Source organism: Lactuca serriola, chromosome 9 (assembly GCF_051521515.1).
Source record: "Lactuca serriola cultivar US96UC23 chromosome 9, Lser_US96UC23_V15, whole genome shotgun sequence".
Lineage (NCBI taxonomy): Eukaryota > Viridiplantae > Streptophyta > Magnoliopsida > Asterales > Asteraceae > Lactuca > Lactuca serriola.
The window spans coordinates 63660887-63686443 of NC_136416.1; the positions used below are offsets into that span (position 1 = coordinate 63660887).

General features: G+C 35.4%; 2 protein-coding genes across 2 annotated transcripts; one reads left to right on the forward strand and one right to left on the reverse strand.

The window, feature by feature from the left end:
- The first annotated feature begins 8668 nt into the window (after window positions 1-8668).
- Window positions 8669-12651, forward strand: LOC145072743 (P-loop containing nucleoside triphosphate hydrolases superfamily protein). The gene is made up of 6 exons (XM_079019208.1): window positions 8669-9696; window positions 9780-10378; window positions 10473-11504; window positions 11579-11747; window positions 11906-12063; window positions 12156-12651. Exons 1-6 carry the CDS (start codon window positions 8925-8927, stop codon window positions 12396-12398), a joined length of 2973 nt encoding a protein of 990 aa, XP_078875334.1. The 5' UTR covers window positions 8669-8924; the 3' UTR covers window positions 12399-12651.
- Window positions 12652-12733: 82 nt separating this feature from the next.
- LOC145072744 (BolA-like family protein) lies at window positions 12734-14494 on the reverse strand. The gene is made up of 3 exons (XM_079019209.1): window positions 14140-14494; window positions 13760-13827; window positions 12734-13027 (listed from the first exon to the last, which is right to left on the reverse strand). The coding sequence occupies exons 1-3, from the start codon at window positions 14395-14397 to the stop codon at window positions 12874-12876; spliced, it is 480 nt and encodes a 159-aa protein (XP_078875335.1). The 5' UTR covers window positions 14398-14494; the 3' UTR covers window positions 12734-12873.
- Window positions 14495-25557: the final 11063 nt, after the last annotated feature.

Below are 25557 nucleotides of genomic sequence, written 5' to 3' on the forward strand. Positions count from 1 at the left end.
TGATTCCTATTCCAATTAATTTTCTAGTTTTGCCTCGATAAACTTGTTTACTTTTAAGAGGTTATCTTATATATGATTTCCAAAGTGTGTGTATACATCCATATACATGCACTTACGCCCTTTTGGTTTTCAAGGTTTTTATTGTAATAGGGTTACAATTTAGACCTTGCTTCATCCAAATCTTTTGGGTTGTCACATTGGAGTCGCACCAGGAACCAGGTCAATCCTAAACTCCACCTGCCTCTCTGGAGGCACTCCAGGCAATTCCTCCGGAAACACATCTGGGTACTCCCGTATAATCGGCACATCATCCATAGTAGCCTTACCCTTATCCTAGGTATTCATAATATAGGTGACATATCCGAAACAACCGTGATGAAGATAGCGTCTGACCTTAGTTGTTGAACATAGAATCGGCCCACGTTTGAGTACTCTCTCCATGAACTACTAAATCTCCCCCACTTAGAGTCCGAATAAATACAATCTGATGCTCGCAATCAATCATCGCCCCACTAGGGCTCAACCATTCCATCTCTACAATAACCTTGTTCCCGCACAAAGGAATAGGAACCAAATCGATCGGAAACTGCTCGTTGAACATCTCTAGAACACAACCCCGATGAACCCTCGATGCTCGAACGGATTGATCATCTACAATCTCAACCTCTAATGGACAATCTAGCTCCCCTGGAGCTCCATCAAACCTTTTGTTGAGCGCAAGGAACGATCCTACAGCAAACACATACTCATAAGCAGAGTAATCAACATAAATAAAGAGAAAAGGAGAAGATACATATCCATTACGACATCAGGTGTTGCGCGAGCCTCCTCGGACATCATCTGAAAAGCCCTGCTCCTCACCACAGGCGCATCCGCCATTAATAATTCGTAGAGTCGTTGGAGCGGGTGCTACCACTGGTCCTGCTACTACCAAACTCGAAAAATGGGCCATATTGTGGCCCCTCTTATTGCAGTGGAAGCAAATCAAATAAGATATTGGGTTGTGATGGTAGTGGTAGCAATGCAATCCCTACTAATATGACTTGTTTGACCACACCTGAAGCATCCAGAACCATCCACCCTTCACGCCACATCGTACATCTTGCCGCATTTGCCACTGTGGCCTCGACCCTGCTGGCCTCTCGATCTCGAATCAAATACCTTGGGCATTTTTCCCAAACCCCTTAACCTGATCCTGACCCGAGTTTCTCTTCCTCTCCATATCTAGATCAATCTCCCTCTCTCTGGATCTTGCAATCTTATCCTCTAGTTTCTTGCAACTGGATCGACTCACAAACTTCCAAATATCGCTCCTCAAAAACTCATGGTATCTCTCCTTCTTCATCTCCTCATGTATCACATACTGTGGAACCAATAAAGCCCTCTCGCCAAATATAGCGGTAATCTCAACCACCATCTCCCTCACCAACTGTTGCACCTTAATCACCGGTGCAAACTCAACTCTAAACCTCAACACAAAATCATCACATGTTTTCGAATCAATTTCCGCATAACCCACGAAGCGCCCAACCTCCTCCCACTAATCTCGTGCTCCGTCTTTCAGAAGACAGGAAGCAAGTCTGACCTTTTCCCCATTAGGAAAATTGCTAGTGCTGAAGGTATTAGAAATATCCATTAACCAACCGTTGCTCGCTATCGAGTCCTTCTCCCCGAAGTAATCTGGAGCTCCACGGGCCCAAAACTCCCTAAATTTCAACGTGTGAGATCCCATCAATGCCACCATCTTAGACCGAAAAGCGCTCAAGCGCACATCCAAAATTTCCAAAATACCCTCCTTGACTGTACCAAAGATCACAGGAATCTGGTCGAGTATGCAGCGTGTTGGGTCTAAAATTGGTTTATACTTTGCTTTACTAAGCATTTATTGTTTTATCATTTGGGCCGAAAACTAATATTGGTATTAATTGTAGCTTGGACCGAAAACCCATGAGTTTTCGGTCTAGCATTGGGTTTTCGGTCCGGCCTTGAGTTTGTGGCCCATGTATATATAGGTGTTAGGTGGGTGAGGTGATGAGATTTCTCCAGGTGCTTAAGTGTGTGTTCGTAAGGTGAGAGAGAAAGTTAGAGAAAAGAGTGTGTGTGTGTGTGTGTGTATGAATCTATGTGTAAGGAGCTTCATTCCAACATTGAATACATCATAGATTCAAGTTATTCTTCTTCTCCTTCTATTCTATTTTGATTTGAAATCATCCAATTGATTGGGATTCCACACCATCAATTGGATCTGATTGATACACAAGCAGATTTGGGGACTTACACAGCGGGTAATCTTAGACAAAATAAACTCCCACGTCTGATCATCCAACTGCCTAACTCCAGAACCCGATCCTGAACCCTCACCAACACTAGAACCACTAACTGGTCTACCTCGAAAAGTCACCATACTAAAAATAGACCATACAAACCATCAGAACACGCATAAATATATATTGAGGAGTCTCACACTCTACAAGCTTCCTGGTTTCATCGCAGCTCTCCTTGACTCGAGCAGATCCTCTGCTTCCAGTAGTACATGCCCATACTACCTTCCATATCTATCCGTACTTTCCTCAAGGATTGATTTGAATCCCCCTAGTCACTCCTTATCCAAACATACATCCTCCGCAAGACAAGGCTCCCAGCACTAAATATATTCCTAGGGCAATCACCACTCCACTCTCTGCCATCAGCTATAGAAGGAACTCCTACTAGCACCCTCTAACTAGCTCATGGATACAATTACATCTCACTGACACCAGATAATTCTTCGAGTGGAAGGTCTCACACTACAACGGTTGGACTCAAACAAGAGTTGCGCAATAGAGCTAAAACCTAACCTTATAAAATTATTTATTCTTTGTAATATGTAACTTAGCATATTCGCTTACTAGTTAGCTGAAGTTAGCGAGAACCCCTAAAAATCATAAAGCAAGCAACATTCAATCATTGAGTAATCGGAATCAAGCGTAATCTAAATATGACATTCTATCACTAACTGGTTAGTACTAGCATGCAAGTCTACAACCTCATATAGCAGACATACAAAGGCATCTCTCTTAGATCCTTAGCCCTAATCTAGCATGTGATTCAAAGATTCATAGAACAAGCATATCATAAAACATGTATGGGTATTTTAGGAAAACTTACTTGAGCTCAGTCGATTGCATGCACCACACCCCTTTTCTTTTATTAGAAACTCCTTATACAAAACATTTTCTTTTTGAAAATTCTACCAAACCCTTAGTTTGAGTTCAAACACACCCGAGAGTGTGCCCGAATCCCTCAAACTAAGGCTCTCATATCAACTTGTAACGTCCCAAAAATTAAGACAAAAAATTTCTATGTTTATATTAAATAAACCATCAACCCAATCAATATCATAAAACCATAGTGAAAATCAGAGTGTGTCAAATAATATCCAAGTACATCAGAGTCATAGAAAACACGGAACAATGTGGTGCGTGTAATGCAGTCATCCCGAGCTCTTCCCCTTGGAACCAGAAGTACCTGAAACATAAACTGAAAACCATAAGCACAAAGTTTAGTGAGTTCCCCAGAATACCACATACCATACATATAAAACATATAATGGGCCCCACCCGACATCGAACCCACTCGGAAAAGATATGTCAGTCATCAGGCCATGTATGGCATTAGGACCCCCCCGGTATACATATAAACATATAAACATATAATCATATAATCATATAAACACATGCAATAATCAAAAAGGTAAATACAATACAGGCAAGGTTCTAAAAGGCGTGAGGCATGGCGTGGCGGCAAGGCCAAACCTCAAGCTTAACGAGTTATGGCGAGCCATGATGTTTTTCAAGGCGTGATGTAAGGCGGCGATTTTGTATTCATTTATAATTATATTACCGCATAAATATAAATTTATATCAAATATACCTAGTTTTTAGAAGTGTTATATCAACAACTAATAACAGAAAGTTAATAAAAAACACAATACTTGTATGTCCGATTAGAAAAGGTATAAAAAATAGCAAAAAAACGTGTCTCAAACGAAAAAACACGCGCCATAACGCGCCATGGCACGCCATATCACGCCTTGCCACGCGCCATGCCTAACAGCAACGTTATGAAGCTTTTCGTAACGGCGACGCCGCGTCTCACGCCATGGCGCGCCTTTTAGAACACTGCATACATGATAGTCATCCCCCCCCCCCCCCCCCAATATACATATCAATATCATACATGCAAGAGTCACAAAAACAACTAGCATCCTAAACATAATAAACCATGGGCTAGCATTGGTATTTCCGACCCGCTAAACATAGTGAGGAAACTCACCTCCAGCTGTTGAATCTCTCAATAAATTTCGGTCTGCTGGTCCAGAAAATCCCTGCGCTAACATCATCAAATAATATCAAATTAACTGTTGGATCTCGACCCATAATCAAGAATCTAATCTTCTTGCCCAATATCCGGGGTAAAAGACCATTCTACCCTTTTTCTTAGTTGGTACAAAACCAAGGCCCAACTCATTTGTTCAAAAGGCTCAAATTCCTAAATGCCATCCTAAGGCCCAATACGGCCCAACTTCTAAATTGGGCCCAAAAATCGTTATGGACCTAATCCCAAGAAAGTTCATAGTCTATAGATGGCCTAAAGTTAGATATCTAATGTCCCAACAAGGCACAAACCCTAAAAGCCCAAAATATATCCCAAACCCGAGGAAGTCAACCCAAAAGTCAAACAGCTGAGTGCGATGGGCCTACTCAGACTTACGCTTAGCGTACTCTTTTCGAGGCCAGTACGCTGCATACTCTGCAGACAGCCAACCCAACTCATTAAGCACTTATTCGGTTAACCCAACATGCCAAACTCTCATATCTGATTCTAGAAGGTGACTTAACACGTAAAGTTGGCAACTTTACACCAATGTATGACTTAATGGGACCCAACACTCAAAAAGAAGCTTAATAAGAGTCTTAACACTTTCATGGACCAATAAAACTTATAAAGATTAAATTTTTATGGACAAAGTTCCTCAATGGAACTAAGATCTTACATCCCAAGTTGCTAGAGTAGCTCATACCCCCCAAACAAAGCTTAAAGGATCCAAAAATGAATAAACAATGCCTTAAACTATATATAGCATAATGAATCATCAAGTAGGGAACATTATACCTCAAATAGCTTGCAAAATGATGATGATTTTGGATCTACAAGCTTAAGCTACCCCAAGGCAATCTCCAAGAGTTCTTCCTTCAAATCACCAAAACTCACTCACAAGCTCCAAAAATCACAAAAGGCACTAGGGTTTCGTTCTTAGGGTTTAGGGGAGTGGAGGCTGACCAAAAGATACCACCAAGACAACATAAGTTGTATGTCTAATAGTGAAAACATAGATACAATTAGGGTTGCATGCACACATAGGATCGTTTGTATAAAAACAATCAGTGGTATCAGAGCTTTTGGTTTTTGTTTTCAATTGGATTTGATACAAGAGTATGAACATGAAAAATTAAGGTTTATGGCTAATAAGCCCTAGGGCTTGGATTTTCGAAATTAGGGTTCCAAAACCCTAATTTTCGATTTTGTTAGGGTTAGTACGCCCAACGTACTCAGTCTGATGGCATTTCGATGTTGGGCCTTGGGTTTGGGCTTCGTTTTGGGCTTAAAAGGTTAGGGCTTAGTTGGGCCATCTGATTTTGGGAGTTTTGGGGCTAGGGAACATTATTGGGCCTTGGGCTAAGGCCCATGTGAAGGAATTGGGACCAATTGGGAATTGGGACATATTTTGGGCCTTGATGGATTGTGTAACTTTTGGGCCCATTGGATTGTAGTTATGGGATCCATTCTTGGACCAAGCTAGGTTAGGGTTAAAATGGTCTTTTTACCCCAAGTAGGGATTTTTGGTTATGATGTAGATCCCAAATGTTAATTAGTTTTTATTTGGCAATTAATAGCTCGGGGAGCTGCAGGACCAACAGTCAGGGATCATTTGTTTCATTCAGCTTTTCGAGGTGAGTTTTCCCCACTGGGTTTACCGGGTCGAAGGCACCAATATCGAACCATGTTTATGCTATGTTAGTATGCTAGCTGTCTGCGTGACTCTTGCATGTGTTATGTGATTATCGGGCTAGGACTTGATGTCGGGCAGGGATTGATGACCATCTATATGTTATGTATCTTTGTGATTATTGCATGTGTATGTGATTATTTTATATATGTTATATGTATGTTGGGCGGGGCCCGATGCTGGACGGGGTCCAATGCCGAGCGGGGCCCGAAGACAGGGCGGGGCACATTATATGTTTTTTGTATGTATGGTATGTGGTATTTTGGGGAACTCACTAAGCTTTGTGCTTACAATTTTTAGTTTATGTTTTAGGTACTTCTAGTTCCAAGGGGAAGAACTTAGGTTGACTACATCGCACACATCATATAGATTTTGTTTATGGGACATACTCTGATTTTTATGATGTTTGACATATTTATTCTAGTGGAATGTATGAATAATGTTTTGGAATACTGTTTTTACTTAAATCAAAAATGAAATTTTTGGGTCATAATTTTTGAATGTTTCACATATAACCATTTTGTGTGATTCATGTTGTTAAAAACATACATGACATTGGATGGGATTTACAAGACAACAAATATATGACCATTTGTGTGATTCATGATGTTAATCAATTGCTTTCAAATGTTTAACATTAAAAATATATGTTGGATTTGAATTTTATATGATGGTTTGTATTTTTTTTAATTTGGTTTTTATATGATGTTTTGTATTTTTTTCCTTTAATGATTTGTATTTTTTATAATTATTCAGTAAATCCATTCAAATCTACTCTAATAAATGAATACTTTTTTTGCCACTTGTCACAGTTATTTAATTTGTCAAATGTCATTTTATGGAATTAATTTTTTTTTCACATGTCATTTTATAAGTTTTTTCTATTTTTTTAAATTTCACATAATATTTTAATATTATAATTGCAATAAATATAATAATAAATGGATATCAATGTCATTAATGAACTTACCTATTAATTTCAAAATTCTCAAAATTAAAGCTCATTAGTTTTTTTTTTATTTAAATTATTTGTTTAAATTTAAAAGATAAAAAACATTTTCATTATAATAATTCATTAATTTTCTTATTTTCTTATAAATTCAAAGTTCTCAAATATTTAGACCTTATATATATATATATATATATATATATATATATATATATATATATATATATATATATATATATATATATATATATATATATATATATATATATATATATAAACTCATGTAATATATGGATCTCAAAACTAGTACTTAATCAAACAAAACCATTTCATTCAACATCAATTAAAAATGTTAAAGATGATTCTTTTTATCATTTATCTAAAAACAAGTTTTTAAGAGGCAGATAATAGATTTTTATTCTGAGACAAAATTAAGCCTCTAATCGTTGTCAAAATCCCCTTTTTTTTTTTAACGACGGGCAAACTATTATTAAAATAAGAGAAACAACAGAAAGGCACAAGCAAGAAACTCGAGCCTAATTACAAAAAACAATCTAAAATAGGCGAGGAGTTCCAAGCATGCCAACTTAAAGAATTACAATTGGACCTCTTTTTAATCCAATTAAAAGTAATTAAGCTAATATCATCAGTCGTAAACATGATCGTCCGCCTCCCATTTCTGAAAATCCAAGCGTTCCTCGCCTTCCAAATCAACCAAAGAGTGGTGTAAACTAAAGATAACATCAGCTTCCTCACATTTTTACTTCCGGTAGTTGATTTGAGAAGCTCCATCAAGTCATCAGAAGAGTTCGGCAGCCTAACAAGAGTAGACCATCTCGACAACTAATTCCAAAGAACCACAACAAAACTAGGACAGAAGAAGAAAACATGATCTACACACTCCTCAAGAAAGAAGGGACAAAGGTAGGAAGACAAATCAATACCACGCCTTTGAAGGTTCAAAAATGTGGGAATCCTGTTTTGAATTAACCTCCTAACAAAACAATTGACTTTTAACGGGATCCAATTGACCCACTTAAAAGACTCCATGATGCCGCCCCTATTGGAATACTTTGTTAACAGGCTTCTAATGTTGCTAACAGAGAAGACATCACCCCCAGCATCTCCCCAAATCCATATGTCATCTCCGGTAGCAAACCGAAAATCAGCCAATTGATCCAATAAAGTAAAAACTATTGGGTTTCCCTTCCCTTTTTGATATACCTTGACCAATCCCATGAGTGATTCAAGATTTGACTACTAATAGTGATTACTCTCTCATCCACACAACAATCTTTCTTATTCTCAATAGCATAAATACTAGGAAAAACATCTTTGAAGGCAATATTACCGCACCGACGATCCTTCAAAAGAAAGTAATATTTGCTATTTGTAATTACTCTCAGTTTAATTAAATTAGCATCTTCCAAAGTCCAAAGTCCAAATGCCTCTTGGTTACGCGTGGAGGGTGATTTGGGCTTCCAGATTCCAAGTTGTTCACTGGCCTTTTGGAGGAAAATGGAAATGGAAATGAGAGGAGAGCAAAAAGACACGTCGACTAGACGTATACACAAACAAAAACAAGACACAAATGTCGCTAATCAACCACACAGTCACAGTCTACCCAACTTGTGACTTGTGATCCCGCTCAAGCCAGGGAGGAGATTTTGTATTTCTTCCATTTTTATGTCCAGGGTCGTCTCTAAAATAAGAGGAGCCCGTTACATTTACAAGAATCTTTATCTTCCTCTAAAATTCTGAATCAAAGAGAAAGGAGATTCCTTTGCCACGTGGCTTCCACCTTCCACCTTGCACCTTCCTATTCAAGGAGTGGAGGAGGCTCAGCTTGCTGCTTACTTAAATATTCTCCTATACGACAACTGGCCATGCCGGAACTGCCGGAGGTATAAGTCGAACACGATCTAGATGGTGATGCAGGTAAGCGGTTGTGGTGTGGGAAGTGTGAGTGTAACAGCAAATAGAATTGTGGGTATTGAAAGATGGAGGATGGAAGCGTCGCCAACCCTCCTCCGATTCCGTCACTTTGACTTGAATATTTCCTCATTCTCATCTTCTTCCTATCATGGATGCTCCCCTTCGCAATCGTCTTGGACCTTTCCGTTACGATTCAACATCCGGAACAGTTCCGATAAGAAAACCGCCGTCAGTGTCAGCACCGTTAAGAGAGGACGACGCACCGGCAACAACAACAAGAAGAAGAATCGTACGGAAATCACCGGTGAACCTGTGGTGACTGATAATTACTCAGAAATCAGAGGAAAGCAGGAAGACAGAGCCGAAGATAGACCATTCAGCGTGCGTAGTTTATCCCAAAACGGTGATCCTCTTGGCAGGAAAGATTTGGGGAAATCTGTGGTTAAGTGGATAAGCCAGGGGATGAAAGCAATGGCCACCGATTTTGGGGAGGCGGAGTTGCAGGGAGAGTTTTCCGAGGTCAGACAGCGAATGGGTCCAGGTCTCACCTTCGTTATACAAGCTCAGCCTTACCTCGGCGCCGTTCCAATGCCCTCCGGCCTTGAATCTGTATGCTTGAAAGCCTGCACACACTACCCTACACTCTTCGATCATTTCCAGAGAGAGCTAAGGGATGCCCTTCAACAACTTCAGCACAAATCCTTAATTGAAGACTGGCAAAAAACCGAATCATGGAAATTGCTCAAGGAACTTGCAAAATCAGGTTCTTTTTACTCTTTCTTTATTCTATACCATTCGATAATCAAATCCTAAACAATCTTATAAAGTTTTTATAATCACTTTCAGCTCAACATAAAGCCATTGCAAGGAAAGCATCACTACCAAAAGCTGTTCATGGTGTTTTGGGCATGGAATTGGAGAAAGTTAAAGCAATTCAAAACAGGATTGATGATTTCACAGAAAGAATGGCTAACCTCCTTCGTGTTGAAAGGGATGCTGAGCTGGAATTCACCCAACAGGAGCTAGATGCTGCTCCTGCTCCTGCAACTACAACTTCTGATTCAAATAAACCGATTGAATTCCTTGTAAGCCATGGACAAGCAGAACAAGAACTATGTGATACAATATGCAATTTGGTTGCAGTGAGTACTTATACAGGATTAGGTGGGATGCATTTGGTGTTGTTTAAAGTGGAGGGAAATCACAGGTTGCCACCTACAACACTGTCTCCTGGAGACATGGTGTGTGTGAGGACATGCGATAGCAGGGGTGCAGCTGGAGCAACTTCTGGTATGCAAGGATTTGTGAATAATTTGGGGGAAGATGGATGTAGTATCACTTTGGCTTTAGAATCCAGACATGGTGATCCCACTTTTTCAAAGCTATTTGGTAAAACTGTGCGCATAGATCGGATCTATGGATTGGCTGATACAGTTACATATGAGGTACTTGTTAATTACTATCAACTATTGTTATTAATACAAAATACGATGCTATAAATATAATTTATTTACCATTCTTTTTTCATCTTCATTTCAGCGCAATTGTGAAGCTCTAATGATGCTACAGAAAAAAGGTCTACACAAAAACAACCCTTCAATTGCAGTTGTAGCAACACTTTTCGGGGACAAAGATGACATCAAATGGCTGGAAGACAGCAATTTCACCGACTTAAGTGAAACAGAACTGTCCGGAATCAAATACATAGAAAATTACGATAACGCCCAAAGAAAAGCAATTGCGTTAGGTTTGAACCAGAAACGTCCTGTGTTAATCATCCAAGGTCCACCTGGCACTGGAAAAACCGGTCTGTTGAAGGAATTAATAGTCCGTGCTGTTCAACAGGGTGAAAGGGTGTTAGTAACAGCACCTACAAATGCTGCTGTTGATAACATGGTTGAGAAATTATCAGATGTGGGGATCAACATAGTAAGAGTTGGTAATCCTGCGAGAATATCTCCGGTTGTTGCTTCGAAATCTTTAGTTGAGATTGTGAATGTGAAGCTTTCGAAATTTCGATCTGAACTTGAACGGAAGAAGTCGGATCTCAGAAAAGATCTGAGACAATGTCTGAAAGACGATTCATTAGCAGCTGGAATCCGACAGCTGTTGAAACAATTAGGGAAGGCGTATAAGAAAAAAGAAAAAGAAATGGTGAAGGAGATTTTGGTCAATGCACATGTTGTGTTGACCACAAACAGTGGGGCAGCTGACCCGTTGATCAGACGTCTTGATGCTTTTGATCTTGTGGTTATAGATGAAGCAGGACAAGCTATTGAGCCGTGTTGCTGGATTCCAATATTGCAGGGGAAAAGATGTATTCTTGCTGGTGATCAGTGCCAGCTGGCACCTGTGATTCTTTCTAGAAAGGCGTTAGAAGGTGGACTTGGGATTTCTCTTCTAGAAAGATCCATAGGTTTACATGAAGGTGTTCTTGCCACTAAGTTAACAACACAATACAGAATGAATGATGCGATTTCAAGCTGGGCTTCAAAGGAAATGTATGGAGGATTGTTGACATCTTCACCTACAGTTTCTTCTCATCTTCTTGTTGATTCTCCTTTCGTTCAGGTTTAATTTATTTTTTTTAACATTAAGATTTTTCGCCAAAAATGTAAATTTTACATGTTCTTGTATTATTTCAGCCAACATGGATAACACAATGCCCACTACTACTCCTTGATACACGGAAGCCTTATGGAAGTTTATCACCTGGTTGTGAGGAGCATTTGGATCTAGCTGGCACCGGCTCCTTTTACAATGAAGGAGAGGCGGATATTGTTGTTCAACATGTTCTTTCATTAATATATGCTGGTATGTGGATATTTGGAGCAATTAATATATATATATATATATATATATATATATATATATATATATATATATATATATATATATATATATATATATATATATGTTTTCAGGGGTAGTTTGGTCATTTTACATTGTATTGGTAATGGTACACAACACAGGTGTGAGTCCAGCAGCAATTGCGGTGCAGTCGCCATATGTTGCTCAAGTGCAGTTACTAAGGGACAGTCTGGATGAGATTCCATTGGCTAATGGTGTTGAGGTGGCAACTATTGATAGCTTTCAAGGGAGGGAAGCTGATGCAGTAATCATATCCATGGTATATATCATATATGTTTAATCTTGAATAGTTTCTTGAAATTTTTTTTTATGGTGTATAAAAAGACTCTTTAACATTTTTATCTTGTTTAGGTTCGATCAAATACTCTGGGGGCTGTTGGGTTTTTGGGGGATAGTAGAAGGATGAATGTTGCAATAACAAGAGCAAGGAAACACGTGGCAGTTGTATGTGACAGCTCAACAATATGTCATAATACGTTTCTGGCAAGGTTGCTGCGTCATATCAGGTATTCTGGTAGAGTGAAACATGCAGAGCCAGGTGGATTTGGTGGATCTGGACTTGGGATGAATCCTATGCTGCCATCTATAAGTTGATTCTGATGCAATCTTCCAATACTTTGTGTACATCTTTCTTTCTTTTGGGAGATTGGTTTTATTCTTGTATAAGGTTATATTCATATCTGTATATAAGAAACATAGATACTGTCAAATGTAAATTGCATTAAAACTTCCATAATTTGTGTTTTCATTCAATATAAGAAGTTTGTTTTTTATCTGATGGAATGAAATAGACCAATCTTGGTTGAGTTGTTCATTCCATTAGAATGAATATAAGCGATTTGATTCCTTTCCTTTTGTTCATTTTCATATAAAGATTAAAGGTTCATTTCATTTGATTCCATTTCCTTTACTTCCATGCAACAAGAAAATAATAGTTGAGCTATTTTCGTAGTGTTCAGTGAAGAATGTTGAAAAGATTCTACATTTATGATCCAATGATTACAAAAGAAGCAAATAAAAGTGAATTTATCAGACCAGATGTATAAGATCATTCATATAAAAGAAGACTTCATTTCCCTGATGCTGCTTCCTCAGGGGTCTTGGTTGTCATTTGGTCAACTGCATGCACCACGTTTTGAAGTTCCTCCCATATGGCTTTGTATACCATCCGCTGTCTATTCACAGCAGACTTTCCCTCAAAAGCTGAAGACACAACATCAATGCTGCAAAAGAAAACAGAATAAGGTTTCAAATTGAAAGAATCATTTGTATATTTTTGCATTCACTTAGAAATGTTAACAATAATAGCAACATAAGTTAACTATTGATGTTCAATCAACATCATTGAACTTAGAGATGGTATATGAAAGCTCAGAGACTAGAGGTAATGAACATGAGGAATTTGCACAATGATTAGTACAAAATGGGTAAAAATGGCATGCACAAGTTGAGGTCAAAGAAGTACATAAAATAAAAAATAAGCAAAGCTTTAGGCTTTTGTTATAAGACTCGCTAGAAGATAATCTCCTGTGATTCTTAAGGCAGAGAATCAACTATATAATCGGGAAAGAGAGTAGTTTCATCCAACACTACAAAAATAAAGGAGATACGTATAATCCATTTGATGAAAGTAAAGTAATATAATTAAGGAAGAAAGAAAGTTTCATATGGTGTTTACTGAAATAGTGAAACAAGTGATAGGGTACCAAGTGACATACATGCATCATACAAAGTACAAACAGCTTTTTTTCATGCCAAACACTACCCTAATCTGTGATGGTATTCCAAGAAAGATCTCTCTGAAATAACAAATCAGTCTGTTTCATTACAAGATGGAAAGAGCAGTCTTTCATGTTCATAATTTTAGCCAAACAACTACTTAGTTGAACATAGATGCATAATCAGACACATAAATTCAACCCATCTTTTGAGTGAAAATTCGAATGCAAACTCACCTAACATGCCGCCCATCACCATAAGCATCATTAACTGTTACTAACTCCGCATTCAATTCTTCTTTAATCTGTCCAAAATAAAATGCATAGTTAGCCATGTCCAATAAGGTTCTCTTAGATTTCTGACAGCCCCTTGTAACATATCGCAAAATAAAGGATTTTTCATCTAGTTCTCAACTCGTTTCTTATTGAACAAATTCAAAGATTTCATATATGATCCATGGGGGTAATAGATTAAAGATATTAATAATCGAATGGAAGACACACAAGTAGCATGATAATTAATACCTTCAAACTTTAAAATGAACCAAAAAAAACACGGTAAAAACCAGGTTTTCAATTCGTATCCAGTAATTTCATAAGCTTAGAAATTATCAAACCTTGTTCTGCATCGACTGCATCAATGGCGAATCGATAGGTCCAGAAGCGTTTGAGGGAGACGTAACCCGGGTACTGATGCTCCGACGACCCACCATGTGAAGCTTGGGCATGATAAGCTGTTGACGACCTAACTTCTCCACTGGAACAATTAGGCGAACAAGAGCTTGAGACTTGTAATGGCGCAGACTGTGGCATCTGAAGAGATGGGTACCGTAGGCACACAAGGCCGTGATATTGGGGCGGGTGAGCATCGCCATCGTCGTAGTAGCTTGTGGCAACCTGCTCTGTTGACTGTTGAGTATACGATAATAGGGTAGCAAAAGAAGGCCACGCAACCTTCCCCACGATATCAAGTTGAGAAATTACCCTTTGTTCAAAGTGTTACAAATGTTTTGTAGTTTTCGTCCATGAATAGTAATTTATGGCCACTTTTAGTCCTTCAGCATCAAAAATGTGAACATTCAGTCCTTAAACTGATTTTTTAGATGTCATCGTGTTCTGTTTCGTTTTCCAAATATCCTCGCGATTCGATTCTTTGTTTGATTCAGTCCAATTGAAAACATGACGATTTTTCTTTCTAAACTTTAATGGTCATTTATATTATAATAGAGGTTATTCGATTAATCCATTGAAAATAAATATTATATTTTATTATATTATTTTGAATACTTTTAGTATTCAATAATACTTTAAGAGTGAGCATCACATATATCCATTGAAATATCCCAAAGTAGAAACTTATGATTTCCAGAATTTTGTAACCCATGCCTATGCTGGTTCAACCAAACAAAAGAGAACAACGATATAAGGGACGTTGCTTCCCATTTATTTATGTTTCTTAAACAATATGTGATAATAAAATATTAACTTACTTTTATAAATATTTGATTTTTCTTTAATTGTGTCATTTAAGTGATATGAAATAGGAAACATGATAAAAAAAAAAACTCATCAGATATAAACAATTTTGATCCACATCGTTGTATTAAACAAACTTAAAAGAAATTTTTATTCTATAAATAAAGGATAAGTTTCATAATATAATTAATTATAACGTGGTTGAGTTCTAAAAATCCATATCAAAATATCTATCTTGAGCTAAATAGTTGGCAAATATAATATTATTTGACTAGTTTATAACTCGTAGGACCACGGTTATATAAATAATTAAACATTCATATTAAAAATTCAAAATTATTAATCAATTATTTTAAATAAATTTTTAATTAAGAGATATTTTTAGTTATATAAAATTATAATCTTTAATTTAAATAAATACGTGACCATATAATATGTATTAAATTTATATTAATTTTCATTCTAATGTTATTAATTTAATGTAATTAAAGTGGAAATTTAAAATTTAAAATTTAAAATGAAAAATCAATAGGTTGACAAGTTGTATGAAATTAATTAGAAAGCCTCATAGAAGAATAAACTTATTTTTTATTAAAATATAGAGATTTTCTTGCAATTTAATTCCATTAATATATCACATAAGGTAATTGAATTATAAGTTACCAAAATATAACTATTTAGGGACGAGTGAGTCCTTTTATTCCAAGACACTCAAATTAGTATCACATCAGTTTTTTTTCCCTTTTTTTTCATCTTTTTCAACTCACAACACATGAAAACTTTATTTTTTTTCAATCCACTCAATTTTTAATTTTAAAATAAATACACATAAATTAAAATCATTCGATATTAATTAACAAAAACATTAAAAACATACTAACACAATTTAGTACAAGTTAAAGCATGGATATATATATATATATATATATATATATATATATATATATATATAGAGAGAGAGAGAGAGAGAGAGAGAAAAGATGAAGAAACGGTTCTACCAACTCGTTGAAAAAGAACAAATATTTGAACCATTTAACCCATTTGTTGAAGGAATGATATCTTGAATGTACGATTCCCTTACAATTGAAATGATGTTACAACCGAAAAAATAAAAGGTTTTGTATTCAATAATTAATTTATGAACATATCATATATGATATATGGTATAAAATTGCACATGATAGAGACAAGTTATCTCACATCATCATGTTAAATAAAGGTCTTTCTTTTCAAAATTAAAATAAATAATTCAAAGTAAAATTAATTATGTAATTCATTCGTATGTTTATCCTTATAAACTTTTTAAAATATTAAAGTTCTAAGAAATATATATTTAATGTTATATTATTTTAAATGAAATTGATGTAGCGAGGTGATTATGAGTTGATCTTTGATTTCCTTTAACAAATCACACATGGTTGTCTATTCAGGCAACATGATGTTGTTTAGAACGTTTACGGTGTGGTTGTAATTTTCAACAATCTGAAAACACACACGCATTATGTTTTACGATTTCGATTATAAATTACACTATGAACACCCTTAAAAGTTTTTATTTTTACCCTAAAAGTGTTTTTTTTTTTTTTGGAAATATTTGAATATTAATGAAAGCCTTAAATTATAGTGAAATACATACATAACCCTTCAAGTTTGTTCAAATTTGCATATTTTATCTATTTATATATAATATATTCTTTAACATTAATGGTATAAGGTGAAGATTTTTTCCTAACATTATCCATCACATAAAAATGATGGTTAACAATTTTCGTTCACTTCAACATAAAAGGTTTGAGAAAATTGAATAAAAAGAAAAAAAAAATCTTAGGTTAGAGGTTAAGAACGTTACATATTTTAGTGTTATTTTTTTGTTATATCAGTGAGCTTAAAGCCAGTATTGTTTGTAATTGTGAGTGTTAGTTTGATTTTACTATACTAACAATAAAATAAAGATAATAAAAAAATAGACAATGAAACCCAAGTGTGGAGGTTATTGAGATCATGCGGTTCGAATATATACTAATTACTAAAGTTGGGAAAAGAATACACCAATTGTTTTAAGTCATTATATTTATATAAGTTTGATTTTTAGCACGGCTTTGATAGGATGTTGCATTGTTATCCACACAATTCTATACGTAAGTACTTTATATAATAATTATTAAAAAATAATAAAATATATGACAAACTATTTAACAATGTTAGCAAAAGAAAAAAAAAAATAGAAAATGATTGATCCCACGTCACCAACCTTTGGGAAAATATGAACGAGTTTGTTTTATATAAAATGAAAAGAATGAAGAGAATATGCAATACAAGATTATGATAGTGACTTAGAAAAAATAAATAATGATTATGGGTGCTACATTTGTTGTATTTGAATTTTGAACTACCTTAACATTAATATGACAACAATGATAATTTTGATAGACCATTGTAATTTAACATGAACTAGTTCGTTTATTTTATTTCATTTGTCAAACATGTAAGTTGTATTAAAAATGCAAAAAATTTATACCTAAATAAAGACGTTACAATAATAAATATCATGCATTACAAATATTACATTATTCTTTAATAATGTTGTGAAATTAAGAGGTTTTTGTGTACTGTATTAATGAGTTTTTGGATAAATACATGTTCCGACCTTTTTAGTCTCTTTTGTCTAACTCCGTTATTTTCACTAGACTTCATACTTTAACCTACTCCTCAAGTTAGTAGTAGTATTTTAGTGGTTTCTTGAAGAAATAATACCCTGTCGATATTTAGAAAAAGGTAAATTATACCAATTGTCCTTGTGCACATATCCAAAAGTGTGTTTAGTCTCTATTTTCAAAAACTAACTCGCACCGTCACTCGTTTCTTTTAAATTTGCATGTTTCATCCCTATTGACATAAAACGACTATTTTGTCCTTAATAATTTCCTTTTTTTTTTCTTATTTATATATAATTTTTTATTAAAAGATAAGAATAAAATAAATACCCCACTCCTCCCCTTTCCATTTCCATTTCCCATAACCTTCCGCCTTCGTCTCCTTCTTTCCCACTCGATCCCGACGCCAACGAAAACCCCATCACTGCCACCTTCACCAACTTTGTCATCATCACTATCATCTCTAACCCTTAAAACGTGCAACAAATTCGACCATAGCCACCATATTCTTCACATATTACCCACCCTACGAGGAATCCATCGAAACAAAATCAAAATCAAAATTGATCGGGACATCCATGGTGGTGATTTTGCCAGATTTGTTAAGGTTATACCTGTTGGGGTTACTTTCTTCATAGAGCTTCAACAAAAGAATATACTCAACTGACCATAACTCTATTTGATTTGCCAAATTGCACGACAAAAAATTGAGTTTTAAAATTCCGTATATACGAAGCCCTAATTTATTCTCGATATGATGTGATGAACTATCAGGGTTCTTTAACAGTAGAGGGAAATCCATGATGGTGATTTTTCCAGATTGGTAAACTCATATATGCTTAAAGGCTAAACTAATACAAGTGTATGCTTCCAGAAAAAATCATCGAAACAAAATCAAACCTAAACAACCTGAAACTCAAAATCAAAATCGATTTAGGAAGGACAGAGAAGGGGGAACGAGGGAATGGAGATAAGATGCTCAATTAAACAATTGGTAAGGGAAGTTGTCGGAGAATAAAATTTCACCCGTTTCCTCCGATCTCCTATTTCCCTCTCATCGGAAACATAAATTTGTGATGGTGTGTTCGTGGTGTTGCTAGAAGGGTGTTCATCAGATGGAGTGTGGAGGTGGGAAAAGATGATCTTGACACCGGAACCTTCATCCTTTCCATAGACCTGAATGTTGGAAACTACCTCCATATATGTTGGAAATTGTTGATCTAAATGTTGTTGAAATATTGGAGGTTGAGGGTTTGATGTGTCGTCGGAATACGTGGGTGTGAGGGTGACGTTTAATGAGAGAACTTATAAATAAGGGGAAGGACCATTTTTTCTAAATATGATTTATAATTAATAATACTAAATAAAAAAAAATTGGAAAATAAATAAATAAAGGGAATTATGGTCATTTCAGATCTAGTATGGACTAAATTCGCAACAAAACCACATATTAGGGACGGAGTGTGCAACTCTTAAACAAACGAAGGACGGTCCGAATTAATTTTTAAAGATAGAGACTAAACACACTTTCTAACATGTGCATGATGACCATTGGTGTAATTTACCCTTTAGAAAATTATATATATATATATATATATATATATATATATATATATATATATATATATATATATATATATATATATATATATGGAATGGTACATTTTACCTAAATGTCTCTTGGTGTAATTTGTCTGCAATTGTATACTTATCAATACTAAACTTTTGAATTGTTGAAAGATTTAATGTTTATTTTTATAACATCATGTTTTTAGGGCTAGAAGTTTTTGGCTTTTTGGTAAAAAAAAAACTTTATGGGTTTATAATAAAATAAATTTAAGTGAAATAAATAAATAAATAAAAGTAAATCATTTAGGATAATAATGATTATAAACTTTCTTACTAATTTACAAATTGAAATGGGCTAGAGTTTTGGCAATAAATTTAGACTTTTGTCGAAACGGACCAAAAGTGTCATGTAACATCCCAAAAATCTCAATAAATTTTAATTTTTCAAAAACAATCATCATACATCATATATACTTATAAAGCTAGTATTTTTTCTTGAATCTCATGCATTTGAAACTCCCTTTTTTAACTTCATCAAACCACAATCATTTGAAACCCCATTTTTTAACTAATGCAACTCAAAAGTTTTCTTAATTATGATTTAACACTCAAAAGTTTTATAACTTATATTATGTTTAATTAGTATTTAGTGAAAAGTTTAGTATAAAGAGGCCAATATTTTGTGTCTTTTGTGTTATATAAAATCTTACATGTAAGAAATATTTGAAGATATTGTGATTCAAAAGTTTTCATGTAGTTGAAGCATTCACGATCCAAATATGATGATTTGAAGAAATGGGTTATGTCGATCCAAATATGATGATTTGAAGAAATGAGTTATGTTGCATCGATGGTGTAACAGCCCGGAATTTAAGGTATTGTTATATTTATGTTTTGGGTGTTTTAAGAGGGGACTCGGCGAGTTGGAGCCTAGACTCGCCGAGTAGGATCGCAGATCTGGTCGCGGGTTCGCGACTGGACTCGACGAGTCCGGATATGGACTCGGCAAGTCTGTGCTGTTTAGCGAAAACCCTAACCGTTCAGGTTTGGGACGTATATGAGGGACTTTATGGCCGTCATTGTCCACCCTAGTCCTCTGAGAGAAACCCTAAATCGATTGTGAGTGCCTGGAGCAAGGTTGAAGACCATTGTTGATTTTGGAAGTGTTGTTTTGCAAGGAAGAAGAAGCTTTGGTTAAGGGAACAACAAGGGAAGCCACGTTCTATAGATTGGGGACACAGAGAGCACGTTATTCAGGTAATATTTCGAGTTACATTCCTCTATGTTGATGTGTATATGGATTTAGGGTTTATTGGACCCTTTTGTGGCTAGATTGAGTATTACCTTAGTCCCACAAGCGATTGGAACTCTGTATTGGGACCTTTGGAGGTCCAGAATGTCCCATGCCTGAGCATTTCGGGAATCAATGGAGGTTTTGGATTGGAATCCTTATGCCTTAGGTCAAAATGTAAATTATGAGTCATGGGGTGTATTATGAGCACCAAAATGAGGGCCTTACGTGATGAATCAGTCTAGGAAGGCCAGACCTAGGAATGGTCCGAGCAGTTCTGACCTTAGAAAGCAGTTTGAGCGGTTGCATGGCATAGACTCGCCGAGTCCGATGAACAGACTCGGCGAGTAGCTTGAAGATTAACTGGGACTCGTCGAGTTGTTCTTCAGACTCGGCGAGTTGAGTCGGGGTGGCCCCGCGATTCTTCCAGGAGAAACTCGTCGAGTCAAGGAGGATACTCGACGAGTAGAAAGGGAATCTTAGAGAACTGGTGAGGACGTCTAGACTCGCCGAGTCGCCCTAGCACTCGCCGAGTCAGGTCAGGTTGACCGTTGACCGTTGACCAGGGTTGACCTATGTTTGACCTCTTAGGGATAGTCAAACTTAGAAGATAAAAGTGTTAATGAGAGATGTATGATATTATAGGGAGATTATAGCTCGGCGGATCGAGTACGAGTGACTCCGGGATTTGCTAGCTTTCGACATTCACGAGGTGAGTCTTCTCACTATACTGTACCCGGAAGGGTTTGACTGTGTGACCGGAAGGCCGGATATGATAGGTGTTATGTGTGTTCTATGTGCTATGTATGATATATTTGATATGGGCCGGAAGGCATTATGTTATGGGCCGGAAGGCGAATATGTTATGGGCCGGAAGGCGTTGTGTTATGGACCGGAAGGTCGGCGTGGGTAGGACCGAAAGGTTTACCCAGCAGGGACGGAAGTCCCCTGAGACACATGGACCGGAAGGTCAGGGCCTGGAAAGGCGTATGTGCGTAAGTTGTATATTGGGGAACTCACTAAGCATTTATGCTTACAACTGTTATGTATGTGTTTCAGGTACTAGCGAGGACCGTGGGAAGGCGCCGGCGTGATCTGTATACACTGAAAGATGTTTTGTGATCTTGGGATTTAGATGATTTGTATTTTGACATGACACTTGAAATGTTTATGCCTTGTTTTGGAATAAAATACTATATTTTGAAATGAAAAATTTGTTTGAAAATTTACGGTGTTACAGATGGTAATTGTAATATGACTTTTTCTTTCAACCAAAACAAATGAAACGTTTCTATTATTTCTTTATATTCAGTTTCTCATTTAATCTTTATATGTGATTTATGTTTATTACTCAATCTTGAATGTGACTCTCCAAACATCAATGTTTTGCTTGGAATATCTTTCTGATTCTTCTTTTTCAAGAAAAATGTTCTGATTGCAAGTTAGTGAAGAATTGTCATCAAGTTTCTATGGTTCAATGGTGTTAATTAAAGAAAAAAGATTCACAAAATGGATATAGGTTATTTTGTTTGAGAAAAGTTGACGAATGTTAGTTATTTCTTTTGATTTAGATGTATGTTTATGTAACATCTTTATTTATATACTAGTTGTGAGACCCGTATATTATACGGGTTAATTAAAACAAAATGTTAATATAAACGATTAGATGAAAATTTTATTTGAATTTGAAATTTAAAATAACTGAAAATTATGAGAAAAAAACATGCAAAAAATAAATTAATTAAAATTATGTGTTTAGTTATTAGATTTGTATACCAAATGGGTAAATTATAACAAAATGTTAAACACAAAGGTTTAAACTTTAAATTTATTTGAAATTGAAATTAAAATTTAGAATTTGAAATTTGAAATTAATAGTCATTATGGTAGGTTTAATTTATGAAAACTAAATTAATGATATATTGGAAATGAAAAATGAAGTAAATGACAAGTGCAAAATAAATATATCTCAAAATTATGATAAAATGACATGTGGCCAATTGAGTGTGAGAATGATAAGTGGCAAAATCATTCTTATTTATTAGGGTAGATTCAACTACTCAATGCTCTTATTTATTTGATTGTATTTTTTCTATTTTGATTATGTTTATTTTCTATTGTATTTTTGTTGGGTTATCCTACACAACATATTTAAAAGATAACATAATTTTGAACATTTGATATGTAATTATGATAGACTTATCATGATATGTTCTTCATATGAAAATAATTTATCCATATTACTAACATAAGAATTACATATGACATTTACAATATATATATATATATATATATATATATATATATATATATATATATATATATATATATATATATTATGTGATTTGTTTAACATGTATATGCACCTATGTATGTTATAAATTTATAATTAAATATCTTTATGTTTAATGATTGAAGGGATTAAAATGACGCTTCAAAACCAATTATTTACACGAATATAATAAGAATAATAATAATAATAATAATAATAATAATAAATATATATTTCCAAGTACCGCATTCATTTGAAACTCATACTACAGCTCAAGAGTTTTCTAATTTATGTATATTTATTAGTTACAACTCAAGAGTTTTTAACTTATGATTGTTAATTAGTAATCACTAATAACTTTTTATTTTCCTTTCTTTTATAAGGTTGTAAAGTTTTGCTCATTAAAAACATTAATGTATTTGAAGAGATTTGTGATTTAAATATGAAGAGTTAATATAAATGTTATAATAGATGTTTTAGTGTTTTTATGTTATTAAAAGTTATAGTATTTATTTTTCATATTTTTTATTATTCGTTGTATATATACTTTTTTAATACAAATGTTATAATAGATGTTTTCCTATTTTTATGTTACTAAAATTACAGTTCATATTTTTGTTCACACGTTTTGTTACCCATTATATTATCATTCATTTTATATATAATTTACATAATATTAAACGGTTTATAAAATAATCAAATAATTGTATATATAACAATAACTTAAAAATTAAACTATAATGTTTAATAAAACTAATATGTTAACTATATGTTTGCTTTATTACTAACATTTTGTTTCAAAGTAGAAATATTAAATAATAATTTGGTAAAAGTTATTATTTTAACTATATAATTTTATTATCGCGCAACGCGCAGAGATTCGCCTAGTATCTTATAAAGCTAACATTTTTCCTTGAACATCATGCATTTGAAACTCCCATGCATTTTTCCTTTCACCACATTCATTTGAAACTCCCATGACTTTTCAATTTATTTCTAATAATAATTATAAGTAGGTTCATAAGGTTAAATAAATATCAAACCTAAAGTCCAATCATATATAAACTAAATTTCAATATTAAAATAATATCTTACTTCTACTTACAAAGTTATGTTTGTAACGCCGAAAATTTCAAAACAATTTTTCATTTAAAAATAGTCATTTAATTCTTAAAATACTTTGCTTAAAATCTCATTCATAATCGAATTACAAAACGTAACTCCATTTTCACTTGCATAATAAACCAGGATCCTCAAAACATGACTCTTTCTCTGGTGTGTACAATCGAGCCGGTGCCGTCTCGTGATCCTGAGAGAAACCTGAAACACATAATACAAAACACTGTAAGCACGACGCTTAGTGAGTTCCCCAAAATACCACACATACACATATTAGCCACTCGAGGCTATAACTCTGTGGGTCCGTGGACCCTACTCTATGAACCCTCTGGTTCTAACTTTGTGAATCTTCCGGTTCTAACTCTGTAAACATGCACAACATAAATCACATAGAAATAATGCAGTACAACACATAGCATACAAATACTCTGTCACATAACTTTGGTTACCTACTCAAGGTAAAGTATAGTGAGAAGACTCGCCTCGCGTATCTTGATAACTCGCAAATCCCAGAAATCACTCGCGCTCGATCCTCCGAGCTATAATCCTCCTATAACACAATATATCTCTAATTAACACTTTCACAACTAAGGTTGACTACCCCTATCAAGTCAACACTGGTCAAATCTGGTCAATGGTCAGCGACGAAGATGTATAGAGATCGTCGACTCGATTATTGGTGGCCCTGCATGAAGCGGGATGTCGCTTGGTATGTTGAGAGGTGCCTGACCTGCAGATCTAAAGCATCAACACAAAAAGAGGCCAATTACTCCATGAATCTGTAACGACCCGTTTCCGGTACGATGATTCCATAGTATTTATTTAGAAGTTGCAAGAGGGACTCGGCGAGTTCATAGCCTGACTCGCCGAGTAGGGACGGGGTTTTAGAGCACGTGTTAGTCGGCGACTCGGCGAGTCCATATTCGGGACTCGGCGAGTCTGCCTGCCTGGAAGAAACCCTAAATCCCCGGGTTGTTCACTATTTAAACCACCTTATAGCCCCCAATCTCGCCTCCTTCACCCTCAGAAAGCTGTGAGAAAACCCTAATCCATCCTTGAGTGATCTAAGTGTTCTTGTGTTAAATTTTGAAGGCTTGAAGAAGGAGAAGAAGAAAGGAGCAAGAAGAAGAGGTGTAGAGCAAAGATCCAAGGGCAAATCAGAGTTCTTTGAGGTATTCTTCGGATTCCCTCCTGTTTTATGCTTTTAACCTCCATTAGAACTCTTCTAGATCTAGTTTGATGCTTTCCTCAAGCCTTATGATTGTATGGATACCCTATTATGTCGAGATATCCTTAGATCTGTTCATTTGGGAGTTGTAGAGCCCAGATCTATTGCCTTTATGGAGCTATTTTGCATGATAACCCTAGATCTACTCTTTTAAGTGCCTTTTTAGCCTTTATCTCCTTTTTCATGTGTATGTACATGTAAAGTTGGAAACTTTTCGTGGTGAATCAGCTTATTGGACTCAGATCTATCATTTGCATGCAATGGATTCAAGCAGAAACGTGTTTAGAGTAGATGCATGGATGTGACTCGGCGAGTCGGAAGAACGACTCGGCGAGTCAAGTCGCGAGTCCCGTTTTTCCCCTTTTTGAGTGTTGTCGAGTGGAAGACGTGAGTAGTAGAGTGGACTCAGTGAGTGGGAGAGCAGAC